Source organism: Syngnathus floridae, chromosome 19 (genome assembly GCF_059516105.1).
Source record: "Syngnathus floridae isolate MCC-2025c chromosome 19, RoL_Sflo_1.0, whole genome shotgun sequence".
Lineage (NCBI taxonomy): Eukaryota > Metazoa > Chordata > Actinopteri > Syngnathiformes > Syngnathidae > Syngnathus > Syngnathus floridae.
Genome location: NC_142431.1, coordinates 5,286,762 through 5,313,336, shown reverse-complemented (window position 1 = coordinate 5,313,336; position 26,575 = coordinate 5,286,762). Strand labels below are relative to the sequence as shown.

General features: G+C 38.9%; 1 protein-coding gene across 5 annotated transcripts in view; it reads right to left on the bottom strand.

The window, feature by feature from the left end:
• The window catches only part of enah (ENAH actin regulator), a 47,360-nt gene extending 21,131 nt beyond the window's left edge, over positions 1 to 26,229 (bottom strand). The window contains exons 1-3 of one of the 5 annotated variants that reach the window (XM_088361403.1): positions 25,816 to 26,229; positions 6,549 to 6,714; positions 4,924 to 5,101 (exon numbers count right to left, since the gene is read on the bottom strand). In XM_088361403.1, the coding sequence (XP_088217529.1) occupies positions 4,924 to 5,101; positions 6,549 to 6,714; positions 25,816 to 25,820 (349 nt within the window). In that variant the 5' untranslated portion in view covers positions 25,821 to 26,229. Of the gene's footprint in view, positions 1 to 4,923; positions 5,102 to 6,548; positions 6,715 to 12,383; positions 12,680 to 12,726; positions 13,122 to 15,719; positions 15,875 to 25,815 lie in introns of those variants that run through there. The other 4 variants (XM_088361402.1, XM_088361401.1, XM_088361399.1 and 1 more) reach the window with 4 other exon arrangements.
• Positions 26,230 to 26,575: the final 346 nt, after the last annotated feature.

The window sequence follows — 26,575 nt, the reverse complement described above, 5'->3', positions numbered from 1 at the left end:
GATTAGACTATGTGGTAAATAAATGAAATATCGGTCGTCACACCTCAGGACTTCCTTTGGCTTCTTTTCACATTCCAAAAAGTAATTGAAGACGTGTCTAAAAAGATGTGAACATGAGTGTGAATAGTTGTACCGCAACTGACTGGCAACCAGTCCATGGTGCACCCCCCCCCCGTCTCACCTTTTATCAGCTGGGATAGTCTCCAGCTCACCAGTAACTATAATTAGGACAAGTTGCACAGAAATGGTTGGATGGATGGACAGATAATTTTAGACCTTCTCTAAATATTACATGAAATTTAAAATAAGAGTTTAGTAGATCCAGGGAGTTTTCTCCCTATTGCATTAAATTTATAAGTAAAATACAAATATAGTTCTTGTTAATTAATTACATTTTATTATTATATTTATTATTATTATTTATTTTATAAGCGATTATTCTGTTGTCTGAGGTTTTTCTCCCCAATATGTTCTTAACCTTAAGTATGTGCAATATGACTTGAAATAGAATCATAATGAGCCAATCAGGTGATTATTATATTTATTATTATTATTATTTATTTTATAAGCGATTATTCTGTTGTCTGAGGTTTGTTAAGAGTGTTTTTTTTCTCCCCAATGTGTTCTTACACTTAGATATGTGCAATATGACTTGAAATAGAATCATAATGAGCTAATCAGGCGACATCTTGAAGCTTGTTGTTAGCTAATTTGATATAGCCTACCACCGCCAATTAAAATGAATTGTAATCCATTTAAAAGGTGGTTCAGACAGTGGGAATATATAAACAGCTGCTTGTGCAATCTCTCTCATTATTGACGAAATTAACGAAATATAGTCGAGTAAACACAAGCATGTGACTGTCATTGAACACCGGAGTGGCTAACTTTTAGCTAGCTAATAGCCAGCCAAATCGACATTTTCATGGACATTAGCTTCATTCAACAGGCCCGCCGCCATTTAAAGACACACACATGCAACGTCACAGATACTTCAGTGTAGAACGTGAGGATGTCGACCTCTTGTGGACATAAATATAGCCGCGCATGCTTTTGTATTCTCCGTAAAGCTTTAAAATATATAAATGCCATCCTAAAAAAAGCAGGAAGCACACGCGACATTTTGTCCTTGTCTCTCACACTTTCAAAAAAATGTTAAGATTAAAAATGTACTGCATTAAAGCCACTTTAAGCCTATTGTCACTCATTCATCATTGACATTAAGTCTATTCACAAGCAAAGCAAACACTCCAATCTACTTTTACTCACTTCTGAGGTAGATTTGAGCACAACTAATCTTTTGATGGTCTTCAGAGAATCTCTGAACTCTTGCGACAGCAGGCATGACGATAGCGATTGTCTATTCCGAACGTTACGTTAAATAAAATGAAATTTGGTCGACCTCTTGACTTGTCTCACTCCATCTCTTCACTTCATTTCCTTGCTACCTATCAGATAACGTCACTATCTACTTTTCTTCTTTATAACTGACTTCTTTCCTCTATTTCTTTCTAAAACCTTTTGAATTTTCTTCCTTCTTCCACTCCTTATACGCTCTTGTCCGGCAATGGTGTCGTGTGTAGTCTGCCACTTAGGGGTATTGAAGCCTGAGACTTTCTGCTCAAGAAAAAAAAAATAAAGAGGGCAGCCAGAGGGGGTGTGGGATTCCTCTAATACAAGTTTACTCACATGCTATCATGATCTAACCTCTAAAAATGTTTACTCCGTGCTTTCAAGCACATGACCCGTAAAATAAAAGTAGTAGGCTGTTTCTATGGGCTTGAAGAGGCTTCTCTGGAAATCTATGCACAAACAGCTGACTCAGATTTCAACCCCTCCCCTCCACAAAAAGATTGATTGCTAAATGGAGTGTACTGCTGTCAGAGACCATGAAGGTACCTAAAATAAATGATGACCCTCTAGTTGGTAACTCGTCAGATTTCGACATGGAGACACACTTGTGCTACATCGGTCTTCAAATGCCCGAGTCAACGGAATTGACGATTTGAAACAGCACTATTTAAAATGCTGCTGTTGAGGGTGATAGTGTGGTTTACATCTAAATAAAGAACTGCACATGCTCAGAGCACCACTCAGCCTACAAAACATTGACTGCTCTATTATGTAAAACCCACTGTGATCCAATTAATTCTTTCTGCCTTAGATGTTAAACACATTTCCGGGAAGATGGACTCGCAAGAATTGATGCATGCAATTGCCCAAATCCATTTAGCCAAGATTAACATAGTGGAAAAAAAAAAAAACTTTCAATGCCAGTGTCAATGCTAAAATTACAAATCGTCTTCACTCTTAAAAAAATAGAGACATTGCTAGCAATTTTTATTACCATTCATCTTTTTCAAATATTTCAACAGTTTTTACTCTGATTTCAAAACTACCGTATTTTCCGGACTATAAGGCGCACCAGACTATAAGGCGCACCTTCAATAAATGGCCCATTTTAAAACTTTGTCCATATATAAGGCGCACCGGACTGTAAACGCACCATTAATGCATTAATTTTTTGAGACAGTCCTGTATAGGGGTCGACCATTCGCACCGACATTCCACGAACCATTACTATTGTGAATTAACTTGTAAATATATAACTATATCCTTTACTATATCCTTTGCAGATAGGTTGATATTGCAAATGAGAATCAGTTGTCAATTGCACTAACAGAAAAGTTAAAGATTAAAATAACAAATTAAAAATTTTATGAAAGTTGAATGAATTTTTTATTAGATGTATTACGTTTCTTACAAGGGAAGCTATGACCACGATGCGGCCCACGACATAAATGAATTTGCCACCACTGTTTTAGTACAAAAATATCCTCTAAATAAATATTACACCATGGTTACAGTTAGACCCTCGAATGCATATTTTTTTTAATCAAGATGCTGTCAGTCAGTTAGTTCATTAATTCAGTTTCTCTTTCCCTCTCTGTTAAAATGTATATTAATGAGGCAACGCTTCCGACGTGACTATCCAGCAAAAAAGTTAACCTACCCTGCAGTATATGAGAACTATCTGAATATATTAGTCACGTCGGTCGACAGGTTACATACATATGAACACACACACTCACACACAACAGAGCATAATGCAATATAATGAGGCATATTACTATAACGAGGGATCACTCAGAGGTCAATTAGAAGACGGGATTATAATGTGATGAGAGACTCGCTGTAGAAAGGGTTGATGGACATAATAAAGAGGAGTGGTTGATGGGCACGGCGGATCATGTGGAGCAGCCTCTGTGCTTGCAATTACCGTACATCATCTACTTTGTTGAATTATAGGCCCCCCGAAAAAGGGACGTATCGGCAGATGATCAATCAGAGCTCAAAGCAGAACACGAGGACATATTTAAAGATCTGCACTCAGCCGTGTCACAAGATCTCCCCCTTTCACTCTCCTGTCTCTTTATCTAGTCCAGCATGCCAACAAATACACTATATGCTGCCAGAGGATGAGAGTACGTAATAAGTGCATGAGTCATAAACCAAGGCCAATGTGCAACACCAAGGTTACAGTCAGGGAATATTTGTAGCATAAATGAGAACAGCTATGAATATAACTACTTCAAATGTGCAATGTCTGATCAGCACTCTCTTACCATGAGGTCATCCAATGTTGTGAATATTTTTAAATATGACATATAATATTACCATTCCGTATCAGGGTCGTAACAGTCTGTCCGTCCTGGACGATGGACGAAAAAGTTTCAAAAAAGGACGGGCTGAAAAGTAGTAGGTTTGCGTCCCTGTAAAAGTCCACATCTGGGTCAAGTGCCGACTAAACTCTCAGTCCGTCTGACAGCCCATTTTGGCACACTAACATGGAATTCGGCCAGGACAAGGATGGAAGGGTGCCCAGGTCACGGATGGTCCGGCAAAAATTGGTAACGTGCCCACCTCTGAATATTACAGAACTAGTTACACAGTACAGACATAGCCTATATTTAATTTTTTTAGACTTGAACACCATATCCAGTACACTTGCGAGTAAATATAGGAGCCAGTTCGAACTCGAGCTTGTCGAGTTTGGTGTGACACCAGAACGTCAGAACATTCTATTTTTCCAATGTCATTGTGGAGGAGAAATGTAGAACACAATTAAACCTTCCAAGTCCCCACAGTCAATTCCTTAATATTGGTTACCGTATTTTCTGCACTATAAAGCGCACCGGATTATAAAGCGCACCTTCAATGAATGGCCCATTTTAAAACTTTGTCCATATATAAGGCACACCGGATTATAAAGCACACCTTCAATGAATGGCCCATTTTAAAACTTTGTCCATATATAAGATATATACATTTGGCCCGCGAGCCGGACTTTGGACACGCCTGCTGTAGTGGCTCAATATTGGTCCATGTATAAGGCGTACCTGACTGTAAGGCGCACTGTTGGCTTTTGAGAAAATTGGAGGTTTTTAGGTGCACCCTATCGAGCGGAAAATACGGTAACTGCATTTTTATTTTTTCATCCAAGTCTTCCCATAAAAATTGTGGAAATGGAAATAATTCATTGCAAGGTTAAACCGTCATAAAACCTTGATCTGAGCTGGTGAATAATAAAGTAACATTTTCTCTTAAAGGTCATCTATCTGTAAAACAATTAAGGTCAAATGGCTAAGGCTTAATGTGAAGCTGAGTGCTGATAGATATTTAACCAATGACACTAGAAGGCTTCAGAAAGTGATGTCACAATCACTGGACCATTAAAAAGTGTGCTTTGGAATAATCGCAACAATAATAAATACCGTAAATTTCGGACTATAAGCAAATTTTTAACCCGGAATCATGAGTTTTAGCCTGAGCGGCTTATAGTCCGGTGCGGCTTATAGTCCGAACATTACGATATCTACCACCAGGACCATACAGCTGATAGACACATAATTTGGAAGCTACCTGTCTCCTGGGAGTTCAGCACCTCCAGGGCATGCATCATGGCACTGGCAAATACATTGGCGTCCTCCTTGCTACCAAAGTTAAGGCCATAGACCTGTCGAGCATCCCGCCACTGGTGAAAGGTCTGTGTGGCCTGGTTGTACTTCAGCCCCTTGGGAATGGCACAATTTATCACCACCTGGAGATGGAAGGAGACAACAGATCTGAAATTGTGGGCAAGTAGGGTAGAAATTGGCGGGTTTAATAAAGAAGTTTATGCCCAATTTGCCTCAAGGTACTCCTGTGAGTTTTCCACTTCTATATACTCACAGTTGAGAACTGTTATTTATAGTTGTATTAGTTTGGCATCGTCAAATGCTCGGATGATGTACACACACACACACACGAATGATTTTGTCTCTTTTGATCAGATAAAGCTTTAATACCCAGAAAGATGTGCAGTGCAGTAAAATCATTTAATCTCTGTGTCAAATCCTTTAATCTCTGTGTCATCTTGTGTTCAGACTAATGAGTGAGGGACTTCAAAACATTTCCCAACAACGGTGAGGATAATTCAACAAGGCCCCCAAGGTCCGTCGAGGTTTTGAAAAACTAATGGAAAAAAACAACAACAGCAGAACTGACAGGTTTCGAAACATCTACTGTTTACATTGACTTCGATCATAGGTGTCAAACTCAAGGCCCGGGGGCCAGATGCGGCCTACACATCATTTTATGTGGCCCGCGAACGACTTCATGTATCAATACTAAAATCACAAATTGTCTTCACTTTTAAAAAAATGCTAGAAATTATTAGTACCATTCATTATTTTTAAAAATATTTTTTTTAAATATAAAAGATTTTAGTAGTGCCCTTTTCCATTAATGTTTCCACACCCAAAGCAAATTTCAGAATGGATATTTTATTGTTGATGGACAAAGCAATAATTGGACAGTCAGAAATATTATAAATTTGTTGTTGATTGTAGCAGAGGCATTGGCAAAAATACCTTCATATATCGTGAGTTTAATATTTGAAAAAACTCTGCAAGTGGGATTGTTGATGAAAAAAATCTGAGTTTTGTAACTTTGGGAAGCCCTCACATCTCCTTCTTACTGGACTACAAAAAATAGTTGAGACAGGAAGTAGAGAGATTTGTGTTTTTTCCTGATATACGCATTTTGAAGAATTTCGTTGGATAATCTCATCTGAAATCCTTTTTTTCTTGCACCCCCTGTTTCCACAGTGTTTCAACAGAGGAGGAAAACATTTGAGTAAATGGAAACATAATACTTGAAATGTTCCCAAAAGTCTTTATTAATTAGGAAACTATACAACGCAACTCAGCGTTTGTGCTTACCACAGAATTCCCAAGCTGTGGAGTCATACAGGAAGAAAAAAAAACCCATATTTGGTAAGCTGATTTTTATGAACCCAGATCCTACAATAACTGGAAAGAAACACTTAATGTGTCACAACCCAAAAATAGTCCCGGATATTTTTTTGAATGGGTATGATGAAATGTAGTTACGTCACACTTCCTTTTGACTATTTTTTAATTTTATAACACCAAACATACTCTAATTGTGAACGTCTTGATTTTCCATCTGGTCTGTGTAACCTTTATCAACAGATACGCACTAACCTGATGATCTTGGATCTTGCGGCCCACGACACGGAAGGCATTGTTTCCTGTGTGGTGGTAAATGTGGACTCTGCTGAAGCCAGTCGAGCCTCCCGCTGGCACCCACTTCTTATTGGCATCGTCGTACACCATAACTGCAGCTCGTGCCTGGCAGATACTCTGTTCACTAAAGAAAAACGAGACACAAAAGCAGAAAACGTCATTTCAAAAGTCAAAAAGAATATAAAGAAATGTCTGCAAATGTTATCTGCGCCACAACTTAGACCTGCTTTTACCTGGTCTAAAGTCTTGTCTACTTTCTGTTTGCTCAGGTTTGCCCCGACTCCTCACCTTGCCAGGCTACACAATCTCTGGGACAAAGATTCCTTCTATTTTTAACTAAATTGAGTAGCAATCGGATTTTTCTATCAATCCAAGAGCACAAAAATACACTCTATTACCTCATATTATATACTGTTTATAAATTCCCACAAGCTGCTCCAGATGATTGTATACCCACTTAAATCTGATTACGGAATAAGATTCCACTACAGTTAGGTTTTGATTATACTGCAATCAAAAGGGCACTTCAGCCAATTATATCTGAGTGGGAATAATTATATAAAATTTGCTGATATAGATATGTGGAAAATTAGGGATGAAGAGACCAAAGCTGATTTGCATTCCATTATCTAAACCCCAGCACCACGAAATGTTATGTACTTCCCTGTACAAGACTTTCCACATTTATCAAAGTTTTGATATGTGCAAGTACTGATTATTTCATATTTATGGTCTAGAAATCTCCATTGCGACAATGGTATGTTCCAATTTGTGCACGAAGAGGTCAGTGATGGAATAGAGGAGCTCACGCAGAAAGACACTATCAGACCAGAATAGTAAATGCGAATGGTAATGGAAGATGAGAATAAGTTCCTCTACTTCATTAATGTTAATGAGGGTCGGAGAATGACTTTTCGACTTCAAAGAGGTGCAGATCCACTTCAGAGACTTCTACCCAATTATGTCATGTACCAGGACGAGCCGGGGCGGTACCTACTCTATGGTTTCATAATCGTAATTGAATTTCGATTAATTGCACGGCCTGAGTAGATATGCAGTTGGATTTTTGCTAAGACGAAGGAGTGTAAGAACAGAGGAGCAATAGGGAGGGTCTTGGATACATCTGCATCCTTCCTCTTTTGTGGCTGAACCATTTCCAGTTAACTCCCTGCGGCTCTTGCAGTTCTGAAACTCATTGCCCGTATCCAAACCCAGCTGCACATCTTTCAAATGAGCCTTGAGCTCCTTTATCCTTAATATACCTCTGACCGTTTCAATGTTGAAGAATTTTTTTTTTTTATTGATAGCACTTTAAATGATTAAGACTACGCCAGAAATTGTTTTGGCTGAAGCGCCAAGAAAAATTCTAATCAATATGATGAGGAAATTTGGCAAAAACTGTTATACAGTGAATATAAAATTTAAAAAAAAAAAATTGATTATATGCCAAGGAAAAATCAGAGCATAATAATTTCAAAATGTTTTCTCTGTTTTTGTGACATAGCATAGGGCAAAAAAATCTGAGAGGGGAAGTGAAAATAAACAGAGTTAATTTGATTGCACAAGTGTGCACACCCTCATAACCTGGGGTGTGTTCAGAATTAACACAATCATAAAATGTTGTGCAACTTTAGCGATGGTGCAACCAAGAAAAAAAAATCATTTTCACATATCGCTGGCATTGAGTGGACTTCCAAAATCACTTTGAGGGAGAGCCCAAAAAGGCACGTTTGTTGCAAAAAGCCTCATACGTATAGTCTGGTAACACTTAACACACTGCGCTTACTTTTAATATCCACTGTATATTGATTTTCTCACAAAGGACACCAAGGTTACTCCTTTTTTTAATCCATTGAAACATTTTCTGATGAAGCCGTGAGAAAATACCCTGATCTCAACCATATGGACAGAGAAAAAAAAAGACAGAGCAGGAAAGAACCGACACGTGGCGTGATAGCGGGAAAAACGCCTCAGGTGTGACAAAGCAGCTATTATCACAAGTGCTAAATATAGTTGCTAAGATTATCTGTGCATAATGCACGGCGATGGTGTGGGAATGACTAAGTGTGGCGGGACAATGCCCAGGCCTTCCAGTGAGATGAACAGGCATAGTAATTTCTAAGAGGAAAAGTTGCTCCTAATGCCAGCAACTTTAAAGGGTTTTGCATTTGTAAATAAAAAATAAAATCAGAGAGAGGGGTAAAAATGGACGGATGGATGCCGTCCATCATGCCATGAAAGTAACTAACATGATGGCCATTGTTTACTATTCAGAATTAATTTTGTCCAATTGATAATATGTACCAGTTTTTCAATTGAATATTTTTGTAGATAGTGAAGCTGTTTAAGTATAGAAATTATTCGTTCATTCTTTTACTTTGCTTGCTTGGTGCTCCAATATGGAACAATAGAGTAGACCACGACATTTAACAATCTCTTCCGGACAAACTATCTAAATCTTAATTTATTTATAGTACACTGCAAGAAATTTTTAAAGCCATATATCATTTTTACCTGGTTTTAAGCATGTTTAATTTTTGATTATCATGTTGCACTCTGGTCCCTACTTTCTGAGAACCACCCATGTGGCATTTATCATAGACATTACCAGTTATGTGTTTTTTAGAGGGCTGTGGGGTCCATGGGGGATTTTACCGACCAAAACAATAATTTGTGTTAGCTAGACATGGCTGCTGTCTTGTTAATTAATCATCTAATTTACGTCATTGCGGGAGAAAGCATTATAGTCTGCTAATTACCTGGACTGATCTAGTTAAGCACCAGGCTTGTTTAACGAGTAGAATACACGCAATTCCTGGATTCAATTAATTGTAATTAGTTACTTACAGAAACCATTAGCTCAATGAAGAGGTAGCTCCCTAGAGGAAAGATCCACATGTGGTTTTCCAGAGTTTTATTACATTGAATGACTCCCCTTTCCCATGGAAAGTAACACTGATGTAATGGCCTCCCTTAGAGAAATATCAGAATCTCCGCAATAAATCTGTGTGACCTTTCACTGACTAATGCAACATTTTGTCGAGTCATAAAAAGTATGGTTTAGCCCTTAGTGGTGTGAGAAAATGTAAAGGTAATGTAAAGCGGTATAGTGAAAAAATATAAAACAGTAAGGTGAATGAAATAATATGTTGCAAAAAATTGTGATATCCAAGCTTCACATTGCTTAGAAGGTTTTAAAAATGTTGGGTCAACGATTCAGATAAGGACAGCAAGATGAGGTCTTAAAGTAAAGACAATTTGTAATTTCAGTATTGACACAATTTGCACAATTTGTCTTTTCGGGCCACATAAAATGATGTGGTGGGCCGTATCCGACCCCTGGGCCTTGTGTTTGACATCTATGGTCCAGAGCGTCAAAGCCATCCCACAAATTTATAGTATAGACAAATAGATTTTTGAATTACAGGGTTGTGAATATTATCAGATCAAAATACAGCTTGAAATCTTTCATCACTGCATTATGATATACAGTATGGTCATAAATGGCAAAATTTTATTTTCATACTCTTTGCTATAACAAGCAACCTAGCCAAGCAAAATAGTTATGTTTTAGATTGCAACTGCATCATGAAAGATTATCTTTTTTGAAAAAAAATATACAACAACAAGTAAGGCTGTTTTTCTCGTCGTAGGTCTTTTAAGGGTGTTACCGGGGTTCAGAGTGCGGGCTGTCTGTTAAATTGGGGGACTGGCACATTTAACAAGATGGTTCATTACGTTACCATTCATACACGCACAGGGAGCGCATTGACAAGAGAGCAGGTCTGGACTGTATTAGCCTGCACTCCACATGTATAACTATCAGGAACGAACAATTAGTGCCTTCAAATGAACAACTGCATAGCCTTATTGAAACCGTAGGAATAAAAATGAAATGATGTCAACTTCCTTTCGAGGTTCATAAACAAATCAAATGGTGAGCTACCTAATGTTGCACCGGAAATGTATTTATCTATTTATTTACATACATTTATTTTATTATTCTTTTTAGTTTTTCATTCATTTTTTTACCATTGTTTAAATGTAATTTATTTATTTATATACATACATTTATTTTAATATTCTTTTTTATTTTTCATTATTTATCTTTTACCATTTTTTTTTATTGAACGTAAATGCCACTATCGAATACCGCATACCAAACCTACCACACATTCCAACATTTTATTTCTTGTCATTAGATTATTTTTATATTCATTATTAATTCACTCAATTTATTTTGTAAATAAACTGGGGGAAACACATCATCATTTTTGCACATCATATGAAAGGATTTACAGATGACAAATAAACACACATTGCAGAGAATTAGTATGAACGTTTCACATTTCAATTGTCGCAAGCACCGTAGAATTTCTGAGCATGCTGTGAAATTCATCAAACAGAAAAAGAAGCAAAACAGGACACATTGGCTTTCATAAAACTACTGAATGAAATTTTATGTACCCTCTATAGTTATTAAAGCAACCATCATTGTAGCACAATCGCGTTGCCATAATCTTTCACACTTTTCACAACAACTTCCCAAAAGTCTCCGTCTTCAAACTTGTCACGGTACTTACAAATTCCTCCCTCCACGTCTTGACTCCACCATACATCACTGACCTCTATCCCTAAAAGTAGCTCAAATCGATCATTCATGAAACCACCATTTTCCATCCCACACAGGTGTAAACAGTGGCATGGCTGAGAACGTTCGCTTATGTTAGGTGTTACATTTGAGGTGACGTTTTAATGAATGTACCTTACAACCGTGCTGGCAAACAAACTTCTCGTTCTGGCAAACATGCATACAAAAATAAACACACATGTCGTTTATATAAAAAAAAAAGAACAAAAAACAGGGAAAAAAAAGAACAAAAAAAAAGAAAAACGCTTTCAGGACTGACAGCATCGAAAAAAGGATTAAAAAGCAAAAAAAAGTATTTTCTACTTTTCAGATGCATGGATAAGATGAATTTACAGCTAGCATCCACTTCCACTGACTAAGACTTTTTTTTCCCAGTGCCGCTAATAATTCCGTGTATATCGGCCAAACACGATGGATTTGTTTCTGTCATGTTATGAAACTGTATCTTCTTAAATAATTATGAAGTGTCTTATGTTGCAGCCGCTAAATGTGGAAGTTGGCATTGTAAGGTAAGCTATATCCGAAGCAAGCCTTCGGGGTACTGGCGCCATGACACAGAAGGGAAGGGAAATCCTTGGGAAGCTCAGAGTACAACCTTACATATGGATTAAAAAAAACTGGATTTGTTTTTGGAAAATACTTCTTGCCATCTGGGTAAACCACTTTAGTGTAAAAATGACATGATTTGTTTTTATTTATTGCTGCTTCTTTGATTGGTTACAGATTGGTTACAAAACGAGACAATCATTGTCGTCCTTTGTCGAGAAGGAGGAAACATTTTATAGAATACGGTTTTTAATTGCTCCTGTGAAAAAAATTGTCAAAGAATTATGTCATTCCATATTGTTTTGGCATTTTATATAGCTCACAATTTTGAGGTATGCGTTTCAGACATAAAGCAATTTATTTATGTTGTCCAAACCAACGAGAGCGAGCGAGACTAACAAACTGAGCACTTCAAACTAAAACAAATGCTACAATCGAGAAAAAAGTGAATGGCAGAAAATGTCAACAAACCCAGATTGCAGTCAAATAATTTTGAACAAAGTCCCTCTCGTCAACTAAATCGAGCACGACAATAGCAACATGAAAGAATAACAAAACCAGTCATCTGAAAACCAGCTTTGAGAAAAACTACCTACCGATGGATTTCCATTTTGGATGCCAGCACACATCTTTCATTGAGGACGAAAATGGAGGATTTGCAACCTGAAGCCTGAACCTGCATGACTCCAGGTTTGTTCCCCGATACCTTCCACTTCTCTTCTCTAAAGCTTCCACCAGCCCTACCAGCTTCTTTTTCTAAAAGACTACAAACCTTTTCCTGGCCCCGATCTTCCCTTTCTTTGTATATTTCCAATTGGTATCCCAAGACAATTTTCCTTCTCTCTACCAAATAATTGTCCTCTTGGGCATACCTTAGTTCCACTCAGCACCTCCGACAGAATCTAGGGAAAAAGCCACAGTGTCGAGGGGATTCCTTACTTATTCATACGTGCCATGTCAGCAAGTCAGCCAGTAAGTGAGAAAGGGAGCGAGGCGTCGGTGCTTTTCCCATGGCAGCCAACAAACACAGCTCATTCAGTCCTGGTTTTCTCGCTGCAGCCGCAACACCAGTCAGGTATCCAGGCAACAGGCTCCTGCGCTCACGGGGCTCCGTGAAAGCTGCTATTGCGGGAAACACCCCATGGCCGAAGCATTATAGCCCAGTCCGGCTCGGCTCCGGAATGTTCAACGGTGGCTGTCTCGCTCCTCCGCTAACTCACATTGCTTGCATCCCACTTAATCCAGCGTCTTTGATTTGTTCATGGCTCCCTCTCTTCCTCCCCTTTCCTATCTTCGCTTGCAAGCTTATCAGCATGATTCTCTGTATGCGCTATTTCTAACCCGCTAGACGCCCACCTAACTCGGCTCCCTCTCTCTCGCTCGCTCACAGAGAGATAAATGTGTTAAGTAAGTTAGGAAGATTGAGAATGTAATAACGTATATGTAATAAACATGTACTGGGTGACACAGACGAGAATGATAAAGTTGACACATTGTAAGCTTATTTTTGCCTGCAATATAATTCTTTGCATTTATTTCATAATTCAATCTGACTGGCTACAATCGTTACTGTAAAAATATCACCGGGAAGAATTATGCGAATTTAATCATTAGTTGTCGACAAGGTTTTTCAGCCAAATGTTTATTGAAGATGCTGCAAATCTTACAGGCTTTTATTGGTTGCTATGCCGACAATTACGCTTGCTTGGGAATTTGCTCTAGAGTGAAATTGAAAAGAAACTGCTGGCACCATCATATTTTTTGCACAGAGTAGCTGTGGGCTTTTCTAAACATTGGATTTAACAGATACACACTCTTTGAATATGAAAATGAGAATTTAGGATCGACTAACTTGGCACTGAGTTTAGCTAATGTCTCCACAATATGCTGAATTGTCTGCTTTGTTGTGGATGGCAGAAGGGCAAAAATGATTTTGAGGACGTGAGCAGTTATACTTGATTTGACTCTTTGTGACGTGAACTTTGAAAAAACAAAACCGTGATGCAAGCAAAGGTCCAGGATGGCTTTTAATTGTTGACAGTTGAATAGACCACGATTGAAATATCGGCAACTATTTGGAAGCATATTCATGTGCTGGGTATTCGGGGTAGGGCACGGAATAATGTAAACACCGGAGAGGGTACGAACAAACACACTCTGACACGTACACAGATTCACAATGACAGGACTGCAAGGAAAATACTGAAGCAAATACTCATAGGCCGGACAACAAAGGTTGAGGATGACTATGGAATTATTCATCCTCACCACAAACCCAAATAAATAAATTCCATATCAAATGGCAAACAGACCTATTATATTTATACAACAGGTGGTGTCTCTTGATTTTTTTTTTTACAAGAACATTTACCAGAATATCGAGAACAGAAAGCAACCGTTGTTTCGTCAATTTGTCTTGAAAAAAAATCAAATTAATTTGCTTGAATGCAGTGATAAGACCTTTTACTTTTCAATTCAATTATTTTGTCAACCACTAGACTTAAACTGACCTTGACTTTTTTTGTGTAATTGCCTAAAGCCATAAAACTTTATGGTTGGATCCTAACTAAGCAACAACCAAATAAAAGTGTTAATGATCTTGCTTCTCTGACCTATAAAACATGAATGACCTTAAGTTACCTTCCAATGCAAACAGCTAGTAATTCACCCATGACTAATTATTTTAAAAGCACAGATGATTAGTAGTTGGCAACGGTCAGCATTGAAGATTAAACAATTCCAGTCAGGTTGAGTCCGTATAATCCATCCAAGTGGATTTATGGGTCTCAGATCTCCACTTTTAGATTTTCTATAATTGTATTATGATTGTTCAATTCAAAAGTAGCTCTAGTGTGAACAATCCACAAAGACTCTTATAAGGTTATAAATAATCAGGAACTTAGTGCATGCAGTACATTTCAGTTTTCTATTCATGATCAGCAGCATAGCTCTGTGTTGTTGTCATATGACCTCCACTGGTTCTGCAGCCTCGCCTGTACAATTAGGTCATTGTTGCCGGGTGAATTTGCCACATAAGGCAAGTCTGACACCATGTTGGCAGAAGCACAGTACAGAATTTTTAAAAGAAGGAAAAACTGTCATCTATTGATTTTTTTCCCCCCATCAAAATCAACTAAAACAAATTGATTTGTTCAAATTCTGCCTTCAACTTATCTGGACTTGATTATGACTGTATTGTTTGATGGACACTTCTGCTCGCCCATGAAGCGTGTTGAACACATGTAATCACGATATTTCATAAATTGAGCAATCCTGACATCACAAATTCGAAATACATGATTCACAGACGTTGAGGAAGATCAAACGCATCATTTGCGACTGAAGCACAGATGCTCCCCTCGCGGAGAGCTTCATGGCTGCCAAGAACATACCCTTCCACCATAACCTGAGGAAACACATCTGCAAAGAGCTTTTTTCTCGTGTGTTTTCCCTTTCAACTCCTTTAGGAAATGACAGCAACTTCAGAGGTAATGAAGGAGAAAAGCATCCCGTCACCACATGGTGTGATGATTCCTATCGTGTAGCAAAAAGAAGAATCTTCCCCTGATTAGACTCGGAGGTCTCGAGCAGTCACAGCTGTTCTATAAATATAAAGGCTTCCCATCTGGTGAGGAGAACTCTTAAAGACAGGGATTCCAAATAATGAATGAATAGTTGATGGCACTTAAAGTTGTCTGAGAGGGAAAGAGGCGGCCCAAAGCAACGAACAAAAGTGCAGCCAGATTGTCAGCCATGACACAGCAAGATTGTTCTCCTCGAGCCTTTAACAAACTGTGAACTCCAAACCCCAATTCTACACGACTGTATAAGGAAGTGCTTCATTTATATCCTTGATTGGACAACGTGAGCCGAGACTATCATTTGATCCCCGACATCCATTAATAACTCCAACTGAGCAACCAGAAACTTACGAGTCACGAGTCATCTTGGCAACAACAATGCGTGAATCCAGCACCTCCGCCTACGAGGAAATTCTGTTGTTGGAAGGATTTGTTCAGATTGTTGAAGTCTCCACTGTCTCAACAGACTACTTGGCAGACTGACTTTAGAGGGGGGGCAAGTGACCAGGGTTTAGATCGACCGACAGTGGGAGGGTACCCACCCACCCACACCTCACCGGATCCCCGGGCTAAAACTGGAATAGCTGGGGGAGGGGACGGGGGGGCTGCTGGGTGTTGTGAAATTCTTCGAATGTATCTCTCCTCTTCACCAAAAATAGATATTGTGACCTGCATGCATCATCAGCCAGGATTATCCGGGGGATTTGTCGGGAGCCACTAGAGCAAGGTCTGTTCATTCCATCCAGATGACAGCATCTTTTAGAACCAAAAGGAAACAATTGATAATACCTTCAACTTGCTAAGTGGTTTGAGACAGAACAGGGGTGTCAAACTCATTTTTGTCGCGGGCCGCATTGTAGTCATAGTTTCCTTCGGAGGCCCATTATGACTGTCAAAACTACAAAACAAAGACAAATTGCAATTTTTGTCTTTCTGGGCCACATAAAATGATATGGCGGGCCGTATCTGCCCCCCCCCCCCCCCGGGCCTTAGGTTTGACACCAATGATCTAGAATAAGATTGGAACTATCTTAATGATAGGGGAATGCTCGGCAGCCTGAGGCATGATTGTAATTTCAATATTTGGCATAGTCATGTCAACTTGATAAATCTGGCAGGCTATCATAATGTACAATGATAGGTTGTTTTCTCTCTTATCTCCTCAGAGGAATTATCTTTTTAACCTTATGGCTCAAAGTTAAGGTCAGCCAAGAATAGTTATTTCTGAATACAGGTTTGGGAAGCTTACAGGTTGATTGAGGAGGACAAGGGCACACTTATCGTGCCCCGCGGGGGAAGCTAATAAAGCAGCTGTATCTTACAGCCTTTGAATTACTCTAAAGAAGGTTTTGCTTTTTATATGCTGCCTCTGCTTTTCCGCCATATGCTTGAAGCTGGGCTTATGGAAATAGAATCTCGGCGGGGGTAATTTAGGAACGGTTGGGAGTAATGCGGTACAGTAATATATTACATTTATACGATAATGAAATTAGTTACTCAACTCAGTTAAGTTTCTCATTTTTGTCTGTAATACTCTTCGTGAATCTTGCATCACTTTTAAATTTTTTTTAACCACTGAAGGATGTCATACCTTTCTGAGAATCACTGTTATGCAATTTTCCTTATTTGACAATGACAAAAACAATATGTGCAATGTTAATGGTTTGATAAACCTTCACGGTTTTGATTTCCTCAAAATTGATTATTTGGCCAGACATTGTGAGATGCTCTCTTATGAATTCAGATAATAATAGCCAATGATCATTAACGGTTATTAAAAAAAAAAAAAAAAAAGCTCTACTCCAACACAGAATTTCCACCTCAAAAAAACTTGTTGTCAAACAATGAGAACAATTTTAAAATCAGTTTTCAGTAGTAAGCATCTGAAATGGTTTGGGGATTAAATCCCTACTTAAAAGTTTTTTTATGTGGTGAAAAGACAATGAAGAATCAAATAAGGACTTCTCCCTGCATCAATCTCAGCAGCCGTTAAGAGAAAATTTAAAGAGCAATTAAACAGCTAAAACCTGCTTGTGTATTCTAGAGGAGAAGAGCGACAGCAGCTGAATAGAACAAGCTACACTTTATCTCACCAAGTGCCGAATGACTCAGACGCATTAAATCTCTGTGATTTGATGGGAATACTAATGCAAAAAGAAAAAAAGAGAAAGAAAGAAATGGGGACAGAACACAAAGAAACATGGGGAAAGAGACAATAAAGCTCAAGGGGATCAGAAAAAAAAAGTGATAAGGTGTACAGCAGGGGTGTCAAACTCATTTTTGTCACGGGCCATATTGTAGTCATAGTTTCCCATTATGACGATCAATGTCTTCTATATACAATACAAACTGATGAATAACTAGTTTTGAAATCAGAGACTAGTAAAAACTGTTTAAATAGCTCAAAAAGTTGAATGGTAATAAAACTAGCAATATCTCTATTTTTAAAAAAGTGAAGACAATTTGCAATTTTAGTAATGGGATTAATTTTTTTATTTTAATTGTGCTTACTACAGCACAGACTAAGGCTGAACCGTTGTGAACAATGGGCAATGTAGTTTTGAAATACAGTAATCCCTCATTTATCGCGGATAATTGGTTCCAAAAACCACCTGCGATAAGTGAAATCCGTGAAGTATGGTCACCAACAAGAATTACTGGGCAGGCTAAAGAGTTAGCGGAAAGATGCTAATCATGCTAACACGCGAAAACGGACTTCTAAAGTAATGTAAACGAACATTTGGAGCAATAATACGTTATCCTAAAGGTTAGACGCATGTGTCCTCAATTGAGAAGTTTTATTTTGACTTTTAAGTGTTATTTTTAATTTGGAAAAAAAATCCGCGATGTAGTGAAGCCGCGATAAACGAAACGTGAAGTAGCGAGGGATCACTGTACTACTGCTATCCCTCGCCAACAAAAACAAAACAACATATTCAATTACTACAAATAGGGAACATTTCTTCCCAAAAAAAAACATGTTGGGTATTCATGCTTCAAGCTGTTCATTAGTCACTCCTATGAAATATGCAAATATGCTTTATGTGACATGAACAAAAGCTGGAAGGGAACACCGCATAAGTGAAGGGCAAAATTGTAGGAATTGACGTAAGATGTACGGAGAGACTACAGAAGGTAGTTTGTGAGGTTCGACCTGAGTAAAAACAACAGGCATAGACAGCTGCTGGGGTCACGAGCAGACAGATGGACAAACAGAGCAGCCACCTGTTTTACTGCTCACACATACACGTGCCAAACCCTGATTCAGATAAACGCCACACACAAGAACACATCACGGTAACCTTCCAAATTGACGCCTCGAGATTTGGTTATAAATACGATATGGTGAAAACTTGACGCTTTTGAAAGTAATCCTTAAAACATTATCCAAATCAGGGGTGTCAAACTCATTTTTTTGCGGGCCGTACCGTAGTCATAGTTTTCTTCATTATGACTGTCACGACTAGGCTACACGACAAACTGATGAATAACTACTTTTGAAATCAGAGACAATTGAAAACTGTTCAAATATTTTAAAAAGATGAATGGTAATAAAGAAAATATTCGCAAAGAGAACATTTGTCTTCATGGGCCACATAAAATGATGTTATGGGCCGTATCTGGCCCCCGGGCCTTAAGTTTGACACCGATGTTCTACATAGTTTATAAAACAACTGTAATTCAAACACTGGATTCAGACAGGCTTAGTTGTGTTTCAAAAAATAAACCATTAAATAAGAAAATACATGCTTTTTAATTATTGGCAGTCAAAAAGACAAATATGAATAATCCTGTAGGTTTATGTCCCTTTAAGGCCTACGGTCAAAATGATTAGAACAGAATAAAACAGGAGGAAGGGGAGAAAAATGAGTCGAGTAATTAGAGAAGGGCTGAGTCCACTGGAAAAACGAACAACTAACAAACACCCGACTGTGCGTACACCTTCTCAAGTGTCAAAGTGTGCTAACCTGGCAGTTCACAGTTTCACAGCTGCTGCTGAAAAAGCTGCCAGCAGACAGAGAGAAAGCATTGTACCGAAGACTTCTGAAAGTTTCATTAGGGTCTCATTTCCTTGATGAGAACTAGATCCTTGAATTTAAAAGTCGATCAGGATTTTTTTTAAATCGGAAGGATAGTGGCTTACGAGCAGTTCCGCTCTTGTCTAGGAGGCGGTGATGTGCACTATTATCTGTTAGCCAACTGGAAAACAAAGATAAATCAGTTTTCACAACTGAATAAATCCTCCTCTCCTTCCACAAACCGGCGATGAAAAACCAAATCTATGCAGGAAATTCAAGTAAACCCATAGTTGGCGTGAGCTGGGTGCAAAATGCTCCCTTAGCCAAGCAAAATGAATTATTCAACAAGCGCACACGGTTCTTTTCGACACTACAACAGGACAGTGGCGCATGCCTTATTTGGACTAAAATCAATTTGAAAACGATTTTCTGAGACAGCCAGTCTTGAATTAACAATAGAATAAGAAGGCTTGTCGTTTTGCATCACTTATTTTATACTCCTTGAGTTCTCTATTTTTGTTGTCATTGTGTTTGAGCATTATAAAATACCGATTGTGTGAAAACTCAAAAGTTAAGTTCATTTAGTTTGACATTTGACTACAATTTACCGTGTTTTCCGCATTATAAGGCGCACCTTCAATGAATGGCCCATTTTAAAACTTTGTCCATATATAAGGTGCACCGGATTATAAGGCGCATAGAATAAATAACTCAACGTTGTTCAAACGTTAATGCAATCACAATATAGAAACACTCGAAATAGTGAAAACAATAACAATATATCAATAACTCAACATTGCTCAAATGTTAATATTACACAACACACAAAATAAACACCTAAAGCATTCTTTAATAAATTAGTCCTCATCCACGAATCCATATTGGTCCATATATATATATATAATCCAGGGAACACCAGTTACCGTATTTTCCACACTATAAACCGCACCAGATTATAAGGCGCACTGAGGCTTTTGAGGTTTTTAAGTGGCCTTACAGTGCGGAAAATACGGTACATTGAAATACAATTCAAAAGGAGTAAGCCTGAAGTTGTGTAACAGTCAAAAAAATTTGTTAATTTAGCGTGGAGAATTATTTTTTGACAATTGTAAAGTCACAAATGGTAAATTTTTGTTTATTTTTTTTATGCAAGTATTCTCATTTTATATTAAATGCGACCTCAATAAGTTGATTCGTTTTTTTTTTTTAGGAAACATCATAGCTACAATTTACAACGCATGGTAAAATCCATATTAGGCAAGCTTTTATAGGGTAAATTTAAAAAAAAAAAAAAAAAAGAAGAAAAAATTAATTAATTAATTAATTAATGCTAGGCAAAAAAAAAAACACAGTGTCACATTGCTAACCATTGTCTCGGTTTGCTAGCATGGACACAAACAGCTCACATATTTAACAACGACCACATACAATTTAACCATTATATCATATTAGCAGATGATAACGTTTACAACCTGACAAACTACTTCGACTGTCTGTCACTTCATATGGCGAGCCTCTGCAACTTTTATGTTTCCAAGCTACCGCTGGCCTTCGTCTAGACACCCAACTGCAAGTTCACAGCATTCCATCCTCTCATTCCCAATAAGTGATGTCAGTGGCAGGAACTTACCAAAAGCGCAGGACAGCATCTTACAGGTTAGACAAACAATCCTTCCATCAATCACACATAAACTATGGGAAATATTTCGAGCTTTGTAAACGTCTGTTGCTATCTGCTGCAAACACATTGATGCACTTATTTTGAGAAAGGCAAAAATAACTTTTACTGATAACAATAAAAATGCAGACATGTTCCATCATCTTAATAGATAGCCGGATGCTTGCCTTGCAATGTCACACTGACAAAAATATATTGAATCTAAATAAAATGAACCCGTGAGGGAAACTTTCTAGGGATGCAATCCAGATTATAAAAATAAAAGGACCGAGTGTGGTTTAAGTGACTGAAGCAGCGTCTTCCACATGGAAAAATTATACAAAAACAAGCCTCAGGGAGCGATGGGGCAGAATTTGAAGAACAGCCAGCAGACAAATAACACTAGACATAAGATTTATCTGGGACAAAAATATAATACTTTTTTTTTACAAATCCTACCTCAGAGGAAATCTGTCAATTTGAGGGGGAAAAAGGGCAGTAGGGACTGTGGGGGGATTAGGAATGGATTGTCAGGAAGAATATATATAAGAGATGGCGTGGTGTGAAGAGCAGATGGTGGTGATTTAAATCTTTCTGAGAACTTCAAAGTAAATTGCTGACGCCCAGCAACAGCCTTCATCCATAATATTACTGTATATCCATCTTGTAATTCAAATTTTATCATGAACGTGCAGATTAAAATTTCATAACAATGAGGGCTAACGTGACTAGCTAATCCTAATCTGTGTTAAAATTATAACATATAATGCCTAATTTTTGGCTCGATATTATAGTACAGTAATCCCTCATTCATCGAAGATAATTGGTTCCAAAAACCACCCGCGATAAATGAAATCCGCGAAGTACGGTCACCAACAAGAAGTACTGGGCAGGCTAACGAGTTAGCGGAAAGATGCTAATTCACGATCGTGCTAACACGCGAAAACGGACTTCTAAAGGAATGTAAACGAACATTTGGAGCAATACCACATTGTCTTAAAGGTTAGACACGTTTCCTCAATTTAGAAGTTTTATTTTGACTTTTAAATGTTTTTTTGATTTGGAAAATAAATCCGCGATGTAGTGAAGCTACGATAAATGAACCGCGAAGTAGCGAGGGATCACTGTATTTTAATGTAGTCCTGTGACTGGCCATCACTTGAAAGTGGCTCTGGATCTTCACCCAGCCCAGCTAATTATGTCATGGCTGAAGAAACTCAATTGAATTAATTTATTTACATTCCAAATTGGCCTCAGGTTCATTAAGGCCTCGTTCAGATCCAACTGGTCGCAGGCCAACTCAAACTCATGAGTTCCGCCGCTGCAAGTAAACAGGTCTCAGCTTCTGTTTTTTATCTGTGGTGTCAACTGCAGCGCCTGGGAGGCACGTCGCCTGTCCACAGTTGTCAGGGCTTGTTACCATGACTCTTCACAGTCCAGTAACCCTGACGATGCCGCTTATCTTCCTTGCCACAATAAGCCGACATCAGCATTATGTGCGACTTGACACATTGCAGGCAAATCATCTGACCACCACCGTTTCTTTCAGCACATTATTTCGGACCAAGTTCTGTCAAATGCAATGTGTTGATCAATACATTGCCATTGATGGGAACTTTGTCCCTCCAAACAGGACCACTACGAAGACAGCTTTGCTGTAACAGCACGCTGGCAAAGCGAATCTTCATATCTGTGTTTTTTGGCGTGATGATTTAATGCTGCAATTCATTTCATTGTAGTGATCCTTCTGTTGTACCCAACTTGGCCACCAGGAGGCAGCACAGTGTAATAGTCATACACGTAGCCATAAATGAAGCAGACGAGTAACTCTTGACTTAGAAGAATGCTGTAACAATTATAATTTATATTATCTCTCCACCTGCCTTTCTCGATTTTTGCAATTCATTTCATTGTAGTGATCCTTCTGTTGTACCCAACTTGGCCACCAGGAGGCAGCACAGTGTAATAGTCATGCATGTAGACATAAATGAAGCAGACGAGTAACTCTTGACTTGGAAGAATGCTGTAACAATTATAATTTATATTATCTCTCCACCTGCCTTTCTCGATTTTTTGTGTTCAAATATCTGCTTTCCCAAAAGCTCTTTTTTTAAAAAAAATAAACCCCGGCCTTCTGTATGGTTGAATAAAATCAGTAGAACTTAAGACAAATGCACAAGCAATCATAGAATTCATAAACCAAGTTTAAAATAGGGTACAGTTTGTGCCAAAAATAAAAAACATGAATGAACGAACGAACGAACGAACGAATGAACGAATGAACGAATGAATGAATGAATGAATGAATGAATGAATGAATGAATGAATGAATGAATGAATGGCTGCAAAGCTGAAATTTAAAAAAAATGATATGAGAAACTGAACTGTATCTTTTCTGGCTGCTCAGCACAAGAAGGCAACAGTAATAATCAAAGAAGGAGTGAATATCATTCACTCGACATTTTGAAACAGTAACTCAACTGAAGTGGACGCAGAGAGCGTTTATACAAATGTTAAGTGGGGCTGTGCTGCCCATCTGCCGCTCGGTGTCTTGCATGAGTCAGCTGTGGGCAGCTGAGACTGCCATTCATACAGACATGTTACACACCAGGCAGACACACAAAAATACCAACCCCTTTGGATGCAGAACTGCCCCTTTAAATAAGAAAGGAGGGGAAAATGTTTACAAGCCAGTTCTCTGCTGTCATCAGTTTTCAATGCTGTCAGCAGATCCACTTCCAAAAGATACATGCTATAATATCTCATCTATCAAAAATGATATAAAGAGGATGGAAACAATCAGAAAAGACAGTGAAATTGTTTTCATGCTGGAACATGGACAGCAAGCTGCTCTTTGGTAACAACTAAAGCTTTTGTTCACTTCGCTTTGGCCTACAGCTGGATTCAATTAGGGGCTTTCTTTGAAACGAAAAATAAAAAATAAAAAAGAAGAAGCCTCATCCACTCTGCATGAATCCATCCATCCATCCATCTTCTGAACCGCATAGTCCCCACGGGGGTCGCGGGCGTGCTGGAGCCTATCCCAGCCGTCATCGGGCAGCAGGCGGGGGACACCCTGAACTGGTTGCCAGCCAATCGCAGGGCACACAGAGACAGACAACCAATCGCACTCACACTCACACCTAGGGACAATTTGGAGTCTCCAATCGGCCTACCAAGCATGTTTTTGGAATGTGGGAGGAAACCGGAGTGCCCGGAGAAAACCCACGCGGGCCCGGGGAGAACATGCAAACTCCACACAGGGAGGGTCGGAGGTGGAATCGAACCCGCACCCTCCTAACTGTGAGGCGGATGTGCTACCCAGTGCGCCACCGAGCCACCTACTGCATGAATCCTTTAACACAAATTCGCAATGGGTTTATCCCGGATAAAAATAAATAGAAACCACACACTTGCACTGAAGTTGTTAGGGAATGAAATGAAATGGAGCAGATGCATTCATGCAGCTTGGGATCATTGTTGCCCTTTGGAAAGACAGCCAGTATTATGTTATTCTTGTTTGCAGAAAAAAAACTGGGCATCTGTGTCATCCAACTTAATTTGCCTCGAAATGAACACCTGATATGTTTCAAGGACACTCCCATTTTCACTTCTAACTATGTGAGTGCCAAACGGTATACAGTGATCCCTCGCTACTTCGCGTTTCGTTTATCGTGGCTTCATTACATCGCAGATTTTTTTTCAAAATTAAAAAAAAAACATTCAAAAGTCAAAATAAAACTTCTAAAATTGAGGAAACGTGTCTAACCTTTAGGACAATGTAGTATTGCTCCAAATGTTCGTTTACATTCCTTTAGAAGTCCGTTTTCGCGTGTTAGCACGATCGCGAATTAGCATCTTTCCGCTAACTCGTTAGCCTGCCCAGTACTTCTTGTTGGTGATCGTACTTCGCGGATTTCCCTTATCACGGGTGGGTTTTCGAACCAATTATTCGCGATAAACGAGGGATTACTGTATTGGTTATCTTCTATCATCTATCTCACTGAGCGTTTTTTCAGGGTTACTAAAAAGTTGCAAACAGATGCAAAACGTTGCGGTTTTTGTCAGTTCAGATTTTTTCTCTCATAAAAATCTGAACATGTTTAATAACTCTTAAAGTTAAAAGCAGAAGATGACTATTAAAACGGTTGGCGAACATCTTTGGGACCGTTTGCGACCTTGAACGAACTCAACATTCTGGCCATGCGGAAACACTCGCCAACCTTCGCTGCTGGGTAAGATACGGGCTTGGGTTTACGCATACAATATTGTCGCGGTATTATTATGACACCCTGCCATGTGCGTGAGCCCTTGTCTTTCTAGCTTTGCCATATGTATTTTACATTCAGTGAACATTTCGTTTTAAGTGGACATATTGGCTAGTGTACAGAAAAATGCTTAGATGAAGTTAATTCACACCATTTGGTTGTGTTGGGGTGTCCATCTAATGTTGCATCAAATACACAGCACCCCATCATAATCCCTCCTGTGTTGTGTGGGAGTAGCAGCAGAAAACAGCACACACGCCATTCCAACCCCAAAATGCTGTACAAGCAAGTTACCGATACTGTAGGCAGTCGGCGTTCACAAAGTTGACAGTATTTCGTAACGAAAACAGCCAACCGGACTAGGTGGATATTCTGGAAATTCAAATTCATGCAAACTTTAGGGAGCCGCGACGTTGCATCAAATCCACGCTAGTTTGCGTTGTTCTTACAACTTCCATCATGTTATCGAACGGCAGTGTTTAACAAAATCTGGAGCTTCTTACCTCATGTTGGAAGTGTTGTCACGTCGACTATTTTGCAGATAGGCTGGTATTTCAACGACGTGTAACTTGGTAGTTTCCTCCAAAGTTCAGGCGTGCAAACTGTGCAAGGCGAAGAAGTGAATGAGAAGCGGCGTGTGCTTTTAGTTTATGGACCAGCCGATAAAAAGTACACATAAATAAAATGAAAAAAAATAAAAATCAGTGCCCCTAGCAGTCAAATCCTACATGGTCTAATGTTTTGCTCTTCCACTTCTGATGACGGCTCACTGAAAGTAAAGTGAGGAGGGGGGTATAAAAAAAATCGCAGTGGACCTCGGGGTTTCGTGACGAATAGATGTGATGCGGCGCCGAGCCGCTCAGATACCAGTCGGCTGCAGCTCAGTCTTCCCTGTAACAAGTGCTGCGTTCAGGGACACGCCGTAAACTTTCCGAGTGCGTCTTCACTTACGACACAATGTTTGAAATGCCATTCAAATGCATTTGCTAATAATACACAACTCAAAATTTATTTTGGACTAAAACAATGTATTCGTTATTTTTAACATTTTTTTATACCTGCACTGTAAAAAAATGTTGCAAATAAACTGTGAGTGAGTGAGTGAGTGAGTGAGTGAGTGAGTGAGTGAGTGAGTGAGTGAGTGAGTGAGTGAGTGAGTGAGTGAGTGAGTGAGTGAGTGAGTGAGTGAGTGAGTGAGTGAGTTTGCGTGCGTGTGCACGGGTGCGCATACGAGTGACGGTTGTCTACTTTGTCGGGAATTCG